Source organism: Xyrauchen texanus, chromosome 34 (assembly GCF_025860055.1).
Source record: "Xyrauchen texanus isolate HMW12.3.18 chromosome 34, RBS_HiC_50CHRs, whole genome shotgun sequence".
Lineage (NCBI taxonomy): Eukaryota > Metazoa > Chordata > Actinopteri > Cypriniformes > Catostomidae > Xyrauchen > Xyrauchen texanus.
In genome coordinates, this window is record NC_068309.1 from 20,181,393 (window position 1) to 20,196,434 (window position 15,042).

General features: G+C 39.1%; 2 protein-coding genes across 2 annotated transcripts in view; one reads left to right on the forward strand and one right to left on the reverse strand.

The window, feature by feature from the left end:
• Positions 1–536: 536 nt before the first annotated feature.
• LOC127627427 (lathosterol oxidase-like) lies at positions 537–3,668 on the reverse strand. Its single transcript, XM_052103779.1, has 5 exons — positions 3,550–3,668; positions 2,466–2,683; positions 2,243–2,375; positions 1,830–1,921; positions 537–1,533 (listed from the first exon to the last, which is right to left on the reverse strand). The coding sequence occupies exons 2-5, from the start codon at positions 2,673–2,675 to the stop codon at positions 1,081–1,083; spliced, it is 888 nt and encodes a 295-aa protein (XP_051959739.1). The 5' UTR covers positions 2,676–2,683; positions 3,550–3,668; the 3' UTR covers positions 537–1,080.
• Positions 3,669–5,163: 1,495 nt separating this feature from the next.
• Positions 5,164–15,042, forward strand: part of anapc13 (anaphase promoting complex subunit 13) — a 34,333-nt gene continuing 24,454 nt past the window's right edge. The window contains exon 1 of the mRNA XM_052103787.1: positions 5,164–5,182. The gene's annotated coding sequence lies outside the window, so the exon portion shown is untranslated. The remainder of the gene's footprint in view (positions 5,183–15,042) is intronic.

Below are 15,042 nucleotides of genomic sequence, written 5' to 3' on the forward strand. Positions count from 1 at the left end.
ACAGCCACTAATTAGCTTGGCAAAATGTTTATCTAGCTATTAACTTGAGCATGATTTTGCCATAATGCATGTCTTGGATGTTCATAATAGGTAGAAATATATTCATTAGAATTCTGATACAGATGCCCCTTTCCACGGCATTAGTTTGTCAAGAAAACTACAAAGAAACTGAACAGAAAAGGTACGTTTCCTCTACAGAACTTCATTTCTCATCACAAATGACTGAATAAAGTTTGATTAAACAGCGCCCTCTACTGTGTACCACATTGTACTCCGTTGCTAAGCTATAAAAGGACAATACAACTCTTGTATCAAAGCTGCAAAGTCCACTGTCAACAATTGTGTAACTTGAGCGATACAGCTTTCTTCTCCCCAGCCGAGGTGTCTATCAGTTTGAAGAATGTGTATAGGATAATACAACCTGACTTGAACTCAGATTTACAGTATAAATAAATGTATATTTTAATAGCATTGACAGCTAGTATTTATAAGTCCACTGTCAATGAATTTAAGAGACGAAACAACTACAACACCCATTAAATATACTCCATTTTATTTGGAAAGAATGTGCATATCATATCAAAAGCATACCAGAGATTACAGCTTCCCTTTAAAATAAGATGACTGTAAATCAGAAAGCCCTTAACTTTGATCAGATAAACACAGCTAAATTCGAATTTACTTTAAAGACAGCATACTGCTATAAGAAAGGTGAACCGGGGTCATGTAAAGGCAAGGGTTAGTACTGACAGTGTTTTAATATTCTTTGAATGTTTAAGACAGCAAAATTATAGACGCTTACGGGACGGATCAGCCTGGTAAATACTCATTTTAGTAATGATGGGTAATGATTCATATTAAGTTGCACGCAAACAAAAGAGTATCAACTGGGTAGCCATAGTGAATGTTTTTATATGGCGATGATAGACATATTGTGCATGTTTCTTTTTGGCAACAGTAAACACATTTTATGCATAACTGATTATTTCTGAAGAATTTTAGATCCTTATATGAATTAAGACATATTTTAAGGGTAGAAAACTTACATTTAAAAACATATTCATGTTTTTGAGTGTCTACCTACTCTTTCTTGACATGAGCACAATTATTATTATTGTTGTGCCTATTTACACCATTTGAGTTCAGCTTCCCTTCTGTCATTAATTTCTTGATGTGGTCATGCGGCCCCTTTCCCATCAGCGCAGAAGGGTACCGGTAAGAGCTTCCAAGGCGGTCCCACAAGGTGAAGTACTGCCCATAGTTGTAGTCAAAGAAGAGGTGGTGGTCTGTGTGGTGTGCTGAACCATTAATGACATTCTCAAACAGGCTGGGGATGCGGTAGTCCCCATCATGAATGGAGACGGTCCATATGTTGACAAACACGTACAGGGCTAAATACAGCACCTTGTGTAAAGGGAAGAAAAAGGGGTAGATGTGGTAGGGTAGACCCTGAAGAAATCCGTCCACAGGGTGGAAAGCGTGGCTGGCAAATGGAGATGGTATCTTCCAAATGTGGTGCGGTTTGTGAAAATACTGAGTATTAGGGAAAAGTTGAAAAAGCATGTGAATATCACATTTTTATTGTTTTTATCTTTGGAAAATATGCAAATAGGATTTAAATATTGTAAAATTACATAGAGTTGACAGTACTACACTCTCATTTGTATTTGAAATGATTAAATATATCAAATTAGCCATCATGTTTAAGAAACAAAAATTCAATGTATTACAATTTCTGAATGATCAGTTTTCAAATTTGGCTAAATAGATTCCATGCAGTATATTACTTATACGTATACAGTATAAACTGCTTTTAATGTTTTATTTACCTTATATATCAACTTGTGATGAAGGAATCTATGAATCCAGTAAATGCACATGTCAGTAAAAAAAAGGAAGGACACCATGCTGAAAATCAGCCCTGTCCAACCAAGAAAACAAGCAAAAACATTATGAGATGGTTATGCCCATAGCAACAAGCTCACCCAAAGCACATCTGACAGCCTGCAGCAATAGCATATTCTAACATTAAGGCTGTTTGTGTGTTTGATTTCATTTCAATCATTTTTAATGTGTCTGGTATGGTTTTCTTTCAGTGCATTAAAACTCACTCTTTATTTAACTTGCTTTTTACTTGAATATTAACTACAACCCAGCTGATAAAGCAAAAGGACATGTTTACATAGTGCTCATTTAAAATGAACTTTGATTGACATAACTAAATATATCCCTGCTCTCTTACCAAGCGGTGATTCGTCAACATTGTCATACAGTTTGCTGTAGCCTCTAACCTCGGCAAAAAACAATGCAACTGTGGGTATGCTGATCCAGGGCAGAGACCACAATGCGTACTTTATTTCTCGTTGCACCTGGTTCTGTGGGGGGAAATAAAGGTTACACTCCTAAACTTAAATGCACTCCTTTTATTTCAGATCATAAACATATAGCTGAATGGATCAACAAACCTCCAGAAATTGAGGGTGCTGCTTCAATTTGTGGTCAAAAATGAAAAAGTAGCTTAATGAACCCAGGCCTAAATACAGGATCACAGCGCCCAGGTTGGTGACCACCATCAAGCTGATGATCTGTCGCAGAGGCTGGTCCTCAGGCCATGATGAGGGGTATACATATGGAGTGAAGAAGTAATAATCTGCAACGTTCAGCACAAGGTCCATCTTTAACCCTATGAGATAGTAAAAAGTGTGGTTAACTCACTATAATACATGAATAATAGGCAAAAAAAAATTTTAGGGGGGTGATTCTAACCAAAACTGTCACCAAAAGTTTCTGGTCATATTTAACCCCAAATAATAATAACAATTAATAATAAAAGTACATTTTGCATACAAAAATTAAGCCTACATTTTTATTTTTTTTTTGCATTGTGACATTATTGTCAGGAAATCAATTTTAATTTCCATAACGCATCTGGACATTTTCCTTTTTAACAAGGACTCTCAATACCATAACAGTCATTTTCTTTTTACTGTATTATAATAAAAATATACGGTTGTAGAATTATTTATTTATTAATTAAAATCAGGGGAAATGAAAGGCAGTACATATAAACAAAGTGCTGGTGGTGGTTGAGGAGATTTCCCCCCTAAACTATGTAAAGTGCATTGAGTATTAATTATTATTATATAATATTATTTATTATGTATAATATGTAATGTGCGTAACTGTCATGAAAATAATGTAAAAATAAATAAATAAATGATAAAATAATGAAGCCCTTATAATAGGCTTCATTTTCTATATGCAAAACATTTCTTGTTTGTTTCATTTGATTTCGAAGCAAAATAGGACCCGATTTCAAAACCTGAGCATCGCTGCCGTTTTTTTGTTTTTATCATAAAAATGCATGATTTAAAAGAATATTGAGAGGAACATTTGAAAATGACACGTTATTCACCCAAACTTGCGAGCAATAATGCAGTTTCCCTGAAGACAAAGGGAATCAGAATAAACGCAGTATTGATAACTATTCATAAGAATAACAAATGGCCATTAGACTGAATACTATAAATGTATGAAAAATTATCTCACCTGTAAAGGTGTCGTCGTAGACACACCAGAGAAGGAAATAACGAGAGTAAGTTCAATCACTCCGTAGAAACCATTTAATCCTAAAATCGCGACGCAGCCAATAGCGGCTCACTTCCTCACCGGGTGAGCCAATTTCTTGACATTTCATTGGACAGATGCGAGATCTGGTCATGGCGTTACAGATTGATGTAGCGGAATCACTTAAAGAAACATCGCAATTTTTTAATTGCTTTATCCACGTTAATCGGGTTACATATGTGTGTTATGCATGGATATCGTTGTGATTATAACACTTAAAAATAAAATAAAAGTTAGAGAATATGATGTCGTCATCAGAAAGCGACGTAACAACGGTCTGTGTGCAAAATAATTCCTTTTACGGAGAGCCTTTAGAGAGCTTTTATGATAATAGTGCATTACTGCACAATAATACATCACATATCTCCAAGTTACGATTCAGTGTTTCAAACTAAGTTTGATATTTGTGTGCCGTTGAACAGTCCAGATGGATAGTGAGGTGCAGGGAGATGGAAGAGTTCTTGATCTCACAGATGATGCCTGGAGAGAAGACAGACTGCCATATGAGGATGTGACAATCCCACTGGTAAATCAGTTTATTTGTTAAATCACTGCTTATAACCTGACGTCATCGTTGGGCAAAATTGTTCCTGGGACGTTTGTCTGTAGAATGATTGCATGAAAAGTCTCTATATAAAGCCAAGATTACACGCGACATCGACATTGACTTGAAATCGAATCAAGAGCTTTTGAATTGGAATCGAATCGGGTATCGATACCCATCCTAATAGTCATGGCAATATTCCACATATTCTTTATATACAGTATGTTCTTTATATATTGTGTTTTACCAATTGAAAGTACCCACAATCGATATGTATGGTGTAATTTAAACTAATATCAACAGCATTTGTGGCATAATGTTGATGGCCACACAAAACATATTTTGTCATGTCCCTCTATTTCTTAGAAAAAAAAAGAAAACAATCGAAGTGACAGTGAGGCACTTACAATGGAAGTAAAAGGGGCTGATTTTTGGAGGGTTTAAAGGCAGAAATGTGAAACTTTTGATTTTATAAAAACGCACATTCATTCTTCTGTTAAAACTAATGTATTATTTGAGCCACAGAGTAGTTTAAATTGTCATTTTAAGCTTTGTTGACATTACATCATCATGGTTGTGAGGTTGTAAAATTGGCTATAACTTTACACAGAAAACATTGGTAAGTTATTTTATCACACTAAAATCATGCATATTGTTTATGTCTTGTCTATAAAATATTCATTGTTTTAAAAGTAATGTTAAGAGATTGGCCCATTTACTTCCATTGTAAGTGCCACACTGGAACTCAATTTTTGCTTTTTTCAAAGAAAAGGGAGGACAAGTCAAAATACATTTTTGTAGTTATCAGCATTATGCCAAAAATGCTGTAGATTGAGCTTAACTTGTATTGAACCTGGAATATTCCTTTAATTCTTTTTTCTTACCTAGAGTGAACTTCCAGAAGCAGAGCAAGACAACGGTGGATCGACTGAGTCAGTCAAAGAGCAAGAGATGAAGTGGTCAGATCTCGCCCTTCAAAGTTTCCATAAAAACAAAGAAACCAACTCCAAGGTGTTTTTGATTGCCTTTATTTGAGCAAGACCTTTTCTGATGCAGTTGTACACATGTCCTTTTGAAGTTTGCACAAATATAGTCTGAATAGTCTGCAGTCTGGTACAAATGGTTACACTATTTGACACATAAACACAATGCATGCCAACATGACAAACTATGTCATTAAATGTTAAAATGACTGTGTAGTAAACTGATTGACAAAGGGTAATTTTGGCTACTTGATTTCTGATCTTATGATGACGACCTACAATAATGTCAATATTGAGACCCAAGCCTAGTGAGCATGTTTGCACTTGTAACGGTGGCACACCCTTGTAAAAAGATTCTTTAAATTCGAAATTATTTATTTCGGGTGCCAGGTAGATTTAGTCTACCACATTCAATGGTTAGGCCGGATAGCTCAAAGGCCACCAGTTACACACAAAACAAAAGATAGAATAACCCATACAAAACAGAAGGGGTTCGAAGTAAATATTTATATTCTTCGTTTTTGTTCAAAACAAACAGAAGTAGTAACATTTCACACATGAAGTTTGGTATATTGACAGTTCACAATGAATGAAGGTTGGGTGGTGTAGGTTCACATTAATGCTTAGTCCAAGATTTCGGAAAGAGTCCACAAATGCAAATTAGTACCGCAGGAGCACGCACATTTGCATTCAAATGCAGATCGTCATTCTCAAAAACATAATCATGTAACCAAACAACAACAAAACAAAAGCGCACGCACTGTGCGTGGATTGAGTGAGCACGTATGGGTGTATGTGTGTTAGTACCGCTAGAACACGCACATTTACATTCATATGCAGATCGTCATTCTCAAAAACATAATCATGTAACCAAACAACAACAAAACAAAAGCGCACGCACTGTGCGTGGATTGAGTGAGCACGTATGGGTGTATGTGTGTTAGTACCGCTAGAACACGCACATTTACATTCATATGCAGATCGTCATTCTCAAAAACATAATCATGTAACCAAACAACAACAAAACAAAAGCGCACGCACTGTGCGTGGATTGAGTAAGCACGTATGTGTGTGTTTGTGTGTGCAGTCGTGGGGAGGTGTATAATGTTATGTTCATCAGTCACTGTCGTGAATGCACACCCCCAACGTTGAAGATTTCAGGGCTTGAGTTTGGTGTGAGTACCTGAGACGGCAAGGTTTTAGGGACGATCAACGCGTGGCAGTTGATATCCGAAAGGCTCCAAAGATACGCGGCAAGAAAAACCCTCTTTGGCTCGTTCTCTCGCCGTTGACAAACTTGGAAACAGCGTGCGCTGCAGACGCTCCACACAGGTGATCCGAGTCAACCCGCTTCACCCGTAACGTTCCTTCCACACATAACTCTTAGTAGCAAGAGGAAGATTCAAGCGTGAATGAAGATAACTTGAGCTATGACTGCTGACTGTTCCACTTCTGCCTTCTCGTTTACCGAACTCCCTTCATTTCCTTTCCGCTCCCTTTTTATACTCGTTGCTTCATCCTCTGTCTGTCTCCTGATTGGTTGGTCTCATTCATTCATACAATAATTAAGTGCGGGTTCGTCCCGAAATCGTCACATTCCCCCCCGCTGGGAAAAACGACCTCAAGGTTTGTGGGAGTTATATGCTTTAAAATCCCCGGAATTCTGTATCTTCATCTGAGGATTCTTGAAAAAGTTCCTGGAGTCTTTGTTTACCATAGAACTCTAAATCAGCAGCGGTGGGATAGCATGGTTTCAAATTACAGACATGAGTAACTCGAACATCTTCGCCTGTAGATTCCAGAACTATTTGATAGTTAATGGGACCCATCTGCTGGAGTACCCGATATGGTCCTTTCCACTTGGGTGCCAATTTAGCACTGAAATTGTGTTGAGCGCTGGATTGGGGAAAGTTCCTCAGCCAAACGCGATCCTGTTCCTTGAACAGAACTTCTCGTCTGTTTTTATTGTAGTTTCGTAGTTGGCGTTTCTTCGCTCGTATGCAATTCTCTTTAGCTCTTTCCTGCAGCTGAGCTATGTGTGTTATGACATCGTAAGATGGATCAGATGGTGAGAGGTTGTTTCCTTGAGGCTGAAGCAGTTTGTCCATCGGACCTTGGAGCTTGCGGCCCATTTGTAATTCGGCAGGTGACATTCCAATACTCTCTTGGACGGCAGAGTTGACAGCGAAACGAAGCTCGGGTATGTATTGGTCCCATCTCTTGTGGTTTTCCTCCAGGTAAGAGGCAATCATACATTTTAATGTGCGGTTTACTCTCTCCGTCATGTTTGTCTGTGGATGGTACGCTGTCGTCAATTTCTGTGCAATGTTCCACTTTAAACACAATTCCTTGAAAAGTGATGAGACGAATTGGGTTCCTCGATCGGATAAGATAAAGTCTGGCACACCCCAACGGGTAAGAATTTCTTTCCGGAGAATCAGAGCAATGGTTTGTGCATTTGCTTTACGCATTGGGAACATTTCCACCCACCGAGAGAAATAGTCTACACAGACTAGAAGATATTCGTGACGGTGTGGGCTGCTGCTGGGCAATGGTCCCATGATATCCACTCCCAACATTTCCATGGGTCGTGTGACAGTGATAGGTTGTAACTTGCCTGCAGGTTTTCGATTATCATACTTGTAGGTTTGACACTTCTTACAACTTTTAACATAATTCTTGACATTTGTCCACATTTTAGGCCAGAAGACAACATCCTGTAGACGTTTGTAAGTTTTAAAGATACCCCCATGTCCACTCAAAGGATCTGAATGGTAATGCTGGAGAATTTCAGGAATAAGGCTTTTAGGTAAGTACATTCGGTACTGAACTTGTCCTTTGCCCAGTTGAGTCTTGAGATACAACTTGTCTTCCACAATCTCAAATTGTTCAGGTGTATCGTGCTTGTTCTCTGCGATTCTTTTGAAAATCTTTTGAATTTCAGGGTCCTTATGTTGTTCTACCCATAGGTCCATTGCGGTAAGTGGAAAGTCAACTTCCTTCTTCAGGCTGGTGAACACATTGCATGCAGGTAAGTTGGTGATTCTGGAAAGGGCATCAGGTGCTGCATTTAATTTTCCTTTTCTGTATTCTATGACAAAGTCAAACTTTTGTAACCGCAGGGCCCATCGGATGAGACGACCTGTGGTTTTCGTCGAGGACATTACCCACTGAAGGGCAGAGTGATCAGTCACTACTGTGAACATCCTGTACTCAAGGTAATGTTGCCATTTCTCTAACGCCCAGATGACTGCCAGACACTCTTTTTCTGTGACAGAGTAGTTCGTTTCTGCTGGGTTTAAACTTCTGCTTGCGTAAGCTATTACTTCTTCCATTCCTTGTTCCTTTCTTTGAGTTAACACAGCTCCTAAGCCTGTGTCACTTGCGTCTGTGTATACTGTGAAAGGATGCTGCAGATTTGGATGACTAAGGATGGGAGGGGAGGACAAACATATCTTGAGCTGTTCAAATGACTGTTGACATTGATCTGACCAATTAAATTTCTTCCCATTCTTTTTCAGTTCATTAATGGGTTCTGCAATTTGTGAGAAATTTGCCACAAATCGATGGTACCATCCGGCTAGTCCAAGAAACCGCTGTACCTCTTTGAGGTTGGTAGGTACTGGATAAGACCGTATGGCCTCAACTTTGCTTGGGTCCGCCATAATACCTTGCGTACTCACAACATGCCCAAGGAACGAAATCTCTTGGAGGCAGAACTTACTCTTTTTTAAATTGACAGTCAATCCCGCTTCGTGTAGCCTGTGGAAGACAGTCTGTAGGTCTTGTAGATGCTGAGTTAGGTTTGATGAATAAATGATTATATCATCTATGTAGACAAAACACAGTTCTCCTCGCAACTTTCCCAAAACCGTCTCCATTAACCTTTGGAAGGTCGCTGGGGCGTTTCTGAGCCCATAAGGCATAACGTTAAATTGGAAGAGTCCTAAAGGAGTGATGAAAGCAGTTTTGTGTTTACTTGAGGGGTCCATAGCCACTTGCCAGTACCCACTGTTGAGGTCTACTGTGGAAAAAATGGCTGCCCCTGAAAGTGATTCAAGGATCTCTGCAATGTTTGGCAGAGGGTAAGCATCTGTTTCGGTTATGGCATTTAACTTCCGGTAATCCACACAAAATCTCATGCTCCCGTTCTTCTTGGGAACAAGAACGACCGGAGAGGCCCAACCTGAGTGTGAAGGTTCTACAATTCCTGTCTTGAGCATTTCTTCCAGTTGTTCCTTTACCAAAGCTTGCTTGACAGGAGACATGCGGTAAGGTTTCTGTTTAACGGGTACTTGTTGACTTGTGTAGATGAAATGTTGCAGAACATTAGTGCGACCAAGTTGAAGTGTGCATACTTGAGAGTTCATCTCCAGGAGTTCCTGTAGCTGATGTTTACCATCTGGAGGCAAGCAAGCTTTATTCACAGCATATTCAATCAGACTTACATCAGTGTTCTCAAAAGATGGCAATACAAGTGTGGGTTGAGGAGGTATGGCACTTAATAGGGACAAACTCCGCAGCCTGACGTTTTTTGTCGTTGTGAGCTACTTGAAGGAACATTGGCATTTCCAGGTTGAAATGAATATTGTTCTTCTGGATTTGACTTGAAGAAGTACTGTCGGTCAATGACGTTGATTTGCATGCCACTGAAAAATATGAAGTCCAAACCCAAAACTACAGAATAGGCGAGGGCTTTGGAAGACAAGACAGCAATGGGTAACGTAAATGAATAATCGTGTAGGGAAATTTGCTGATGTATCCATCCCAAAGGTACTTCAGCTTCACCATTGGCCAGATACAGAGGCCCTAAAGTCCAAGGTTGCAGTTTATCATGTGAGGTAAGTTTTCTCCATACATTTTCATGCACCATAGTATAACTTGCTCCTGTATCTACAATAGCTTTTCCTGCCCAAACACCAATGCAGACAGGTACTACTAACTGTGGCGGAATGATAGGAGGAGGTGGTGAAGGTAAGTTTGTGGTTGTTTGCTTTTTAGGTAAGGTTGTAGCAGTTACAGCATTACTGGTTGGTTGACTACCATGTTTGTGGGGTTGAAATGTCCTTTTATTACCCAGTAGGTGCTGTTGATTCTCAGAAGTGGATGAATAATGAGGACAGTTACCCGGTGCGTGATATCCTTTACATCTCCAGCATCGGACAGAAGAGGATTTGTCAGCAGTTCTGTTGGTGGATTTTTGTACCACAACTGGAAATGATGGGTTACTCACATGAGTTCCATGTTGCGGTTGTTGCTCGTAATCTTTCTCCAGTTGATGACCCAACTTTACGAGTTCTTCCACTGTGGTGACACGGCTACGTAACTGGCTGGCCAGGTGAGGTTTTATGTTTTTGAGAATCAATTTAACCACCTCGGTTTCTGTTAAGGTTGGTTTCCACCGTTTACACAGGGCTCGATATGTGAAAGCAAAATCTCGAATTGTCTCTTTTTTTCCTTGTGTTCGAGTACGGACTCGTTCCGCCAATCTTCTGATAGAAAAGCAGAAAGAAAAGAAGTTTCAAATTCATCCCAAGTGGTTATTGAAGATCTGGCGACCTCCCACCAGTCTCGTGCTGTGCCATGTAGGACTGTGCGAAAAGTTGCTAAAATGTCAATGTCGGCAAGAGGGTGCAATGCTAGGAAGTCTTGACATTGTGCTAGATATAGTAGTGGGTCTGTGTCATCAGATGATCTTCCAAAGGTAGGAAAAGTCAATCTTAAATGGTCACTTTTAATGGCAGGAGTTAGATGTGCAGGACTTACTGTTGGTAGAGCGGGTACGGTAGGGGGGGTGGTTGTAGAGGAGGACTCACTTTGGCTTTCTCGATCTTCCTTAATTGTTTTTAAACTGTTCATTTCAAGTTGAAGTTCAGTGACCTTCTTGTCCAGTTCGTTTATCTTGATATTACCTCTGGTAACTTCTGCAGAAAGTTGCTCATGATCTTTTTGCAAAATTCGCTGGGTATTCTTGATGTCCTGCTGTAACTCCAGTTGTAGTTGTTCCATCATAAAGCGGAATTCAGTACTCATGGTAGCTTCAGTTTTTTGTAGTTTCTCTGGTAGTAGTATTCGCATGGCTTTAATTAATTGATCAGTCTCAGTTTCTTCTTGTTTTGTTGCAGTTAAGGTGGTGAAGAGTTGTTGATAGTTGGAATCCATTTTTGAAGTCAAAACATCCAGTTGCCCACCAGTGTGAGAAGTTAGTAGTTTTATTTCATGGGTAAGTTCACTCACAGTCTTTTCTTGATTTTTTTGTCCTTCAAATATACGATCCCAATTCCCTTGTAGTTGTGTGGTGAGATGATGTATTTCTTTTCCAGGCGTGGGAAAGAAACCAGGTAGGGAACCAGGTAAGCCATGTTGTATTTCTGGAAAAGAGGTTTCAGATGGGGTGCACAGATGCATAGGATCTAGTTCCAGCCCCCAGGATTGGCCTTGGACCCGAAGGTTATCAGTAGGTGGTGTAGAAGCAAAACGGACATTCCATTCCTGTGGAGCTTGGGGGGGGCAGTATGGATGAAGAGTGGAACATGGAAGTGCTTGGCGGTTGACTGAATTGTTGCACATTTTGCTGTCGCCCTGTTAGTCCACATGGAGTAGGGATGTCCAGAGGAGAATCGATATCCACCAAAGTGGATGGAGAGGGTGGTTTTGTGGCCATAGGTATAGTGTATATATATATATTATATCAGTCAATGTATAGAATGCTGAATAAAAGTACTATCTTTCAATGGGTGTGGTGTGTATGTAAGTCACACAAAAAAAACCTCACAATGTTCAATATCCCCCACAGCGATTTAACATAGGCCTAGCCTTCACATTTGCTAGCCTGAGGGATAAAAAAAAAAGAAAAAAACATAACCAAAAACAAAATAAATCAGTTCCTTTGAACACCTTTTTTCACAGAATAATAGTCACACATTTTCACAAAAAATATTCGAATTCACATTCAAAAGTCAAACAATATAACAATATAACCCCACAAGTATAAAAATATCTGAGTCTGAGTTATCTACTAAAGAACAAAAGAAAGGTTCAAGTCCCTGTTTGGGTGCCACTTATGTAACGGTGGCACACCCTTGTAAAAAGATTCTTTAAATTCGAAATTATTTATTTCGGGTGCCAGGTAGATTTAGTCTACCACATTCAATGGTTAGGCCGGATAGCTCAAAGGCCACCAGTTACACACAAAACAAAAGATAGAATAACCCATACAAAACAGAAGGGGTTCGAAGTAAATATTTATATTCTTCGTTTTTGTTCAAAACAAACAGAAGTAGTAACATTTCACACATGAAGTTTGGTATATTGACAGTTCACAATGAATGAAGGTTGGGTGGTGTAGGTTCACATTAATGCTTAGTCCAAGATTTCGGAAAGAGTCCACAAATGCAAATTAGTACCGCAAGAGCACGCACATTTGCATTCAAATGCAGATCGTCATTCTCAAAAACATAATCATGTAACCAAACAACAACAAAACAAAAGCGCACGCACTGTGCGTGGATTAAGCACGTATGTGTGTGTTTGTGTGTGCAGTCGTGGGGAGGTGTATAATGTTATGTTCATCAGTCACTGTCGTGAATGCACACCCCCAACGTTGAAGATTTCAGGGCTTGAGTTTGGTGTGAGTACCTGAGACGGCAAGGTTTTAGGGACGATCAACGCGTGGCAGTTGATATCCGAAAGGCTCCAAAGATATGCGGCAAGAAAAACCCTCTTTGGCTCGTTCTCTCGCCGTTGACAAACTTGGAAACAGCGTGCGCTGCAGACGCTCCACACAGGTGATCCGAGTCAACCCGCTTCACCCGTAACGTTCCTTCCACACATAACTCTTAGTAGCAAGAGGAAGATTCAAGCGTGAATGAAGATAACTTGAGCTATGACTGCTGACTGTTCCACTTCTGCCTTCTCGTTTACCGAACTCCCTTCATTTCCTTTCCGCTCCCTTTTTATACTCGTTGCTTCATCCTCTGTCTGTCTCCTGATTGGTTGGTCTCATTCATTCATACAATAATTAAGTGCGGGTTCGTCCCGAAATCGTCACACACTAATAAACTCAGTATGGCTTTATGAATGATGGCAGTTACTTCTTAAAAAATGTAGTTTGAGTAGATTAAAAGCCCCTGTCCTAAAAGCTACTCAAGTAAGAGTAGCTCATTTAAAAGTACTCATGAGTAGTGAGTGTTGAGTTCGGCACCCTCGTGAATTATCTCATCATAAACAACAAAGTGCAGATAAGACGTAAATAAGAGATTCATTTAGCAGTTTAGACAGTTCGATTCAGTGATTATAACGGGAGTTTATGTGAGAGTGCATAGTGAGCTCGCGCTAGACTGAAGTCTTCCGTTTCAGTGATTGGGAACGTCGCTGCTCGTTTTCATTATATCAGTGTTTCCCGAACTGCGGTATGCGAATAACATTGAGATTTGCCGTTCTTTAGGGTGACCATACGTCCTCTTTTTTGGGATCTTAAAAAAAGCGTCCGGCCGGGATTTCTAAATTTGAGAAAATATCCTGGATTCGGCTTTACTTGCATTATGATGTGCATCTGGTCTAATACTTCATTGTGTGTGTAAGAGGCTTACAGCAACTATTGGCCAAATTCCTGCCTGTCAGTCTATCCGGGAACGCGCAAAGCGTTGTTGTGTTCAGCATCAAACAGTTGCTTGACAGCAGCAAATTAAAGCTGATTGGAAACAATGCCCAAACGAAAGTTTACGAAAATGTACAGAATATTTGCAACACAAATTCCCATGCTTTCGTCCAGGTGGATATCCGTGTGAAGCAGAATGTATGACATGTAAAGCTGGCACTTATGTGTCTTTGCTAATAAAGGTGCAAGTGATTTAGAGGCACACATTAGCTCTGCGAAGCATAAATGGTCAGCAAAAGGTGAAAGTTCATCAGGTAAAGACAACTTTTTGCGACCAGGTAAAATGATCACATTGCTTCATTTTCAATGGCCATTAAAAATAGTAATAGTAAATGATGACACACTCGTGGCATAAAATATTTTATTTTAGTACACGGACATTCACAAGAATGTTGGACATTTTTATATATTATTTATATATCTGAATTTTTATCTTAATTTATTACTCAACAGTACAAAACCGTTATATATATATATATATATATATATATATATATATATATATATATATATATATATATATAGGCCTATGTATGTATGTGTGTGTGTGTGTGTGTGTGTGTATTAGCATGTTATGCTAATAGAGTGTCTTTTTCACTGTATTAAAGTCTGCATTCATAGTAACACTGTTTTGAATATGGTCACCCTACAGTTCTTTCAATTTCATCACAGTCTAAAATAACATTCAAAACGTTAATGTATTTCTCAATGGCAAAAATAATTGTGTGTGCCCTCTAGTGTAGAAACACCAAAATAGTTGTGTCATAAAGGTCAGAAAAATATGCAATGAAATAACTCAATCTTAAGTTAAAAAATGCTCCTACTCGTACGTCGTGCGTCACACAAGTATCTTTTTTTGCCAGCCAGGTACATTGCTAGGTGACATAGCTTAGTGATATCAAGCAAAATACTTCACTGTTTAACCAGACTCGCACATGTCAGTCATCCACGATATTATTTTTTTTGTTTGTTCTTTTGCAGTTTAAAACGTAAATTTTATTTAAGTTTAGATGCATAGGGAGTTTTGATTCTGATGGTGTAAGTTGATAAGCTTTGATGACAGGTGTCAGACATTCAGCAGCACCAAATCATTTTCCACATTCACATGCAGTATTTTCCACTCACATTTGCTTGCAAGCTAGAGACCTGTTTTCACATTGTTGTATGATGTTTTTTTTTAATTGCACAATAACATCTGATTTAATGTAATGAAGTATGTATACGTATGT

Coding starts and splice junctions, on each gene's coding strand:
- LOC127627427 (XM_052103779.1), bottom strand. CDS start 2,675: ATGGACCTTGTGCTGAACGTTGCAGATTATTACTTCTTCACTCCATAT. Junction 1,922..2,242: donor TGTTGACGAATCACCGCTTG/GTAAGAGAGCAG, acceptor TTGGTTGGACAG/GGCTGATTTTCAGCATGGTG. Junction 1,534..1,829: donor ATCACAAGTTGATATATAAG/GTAAATAAAACA, acceptor CCTAATACTCAG/TATTTTCACAAACCGCACCA.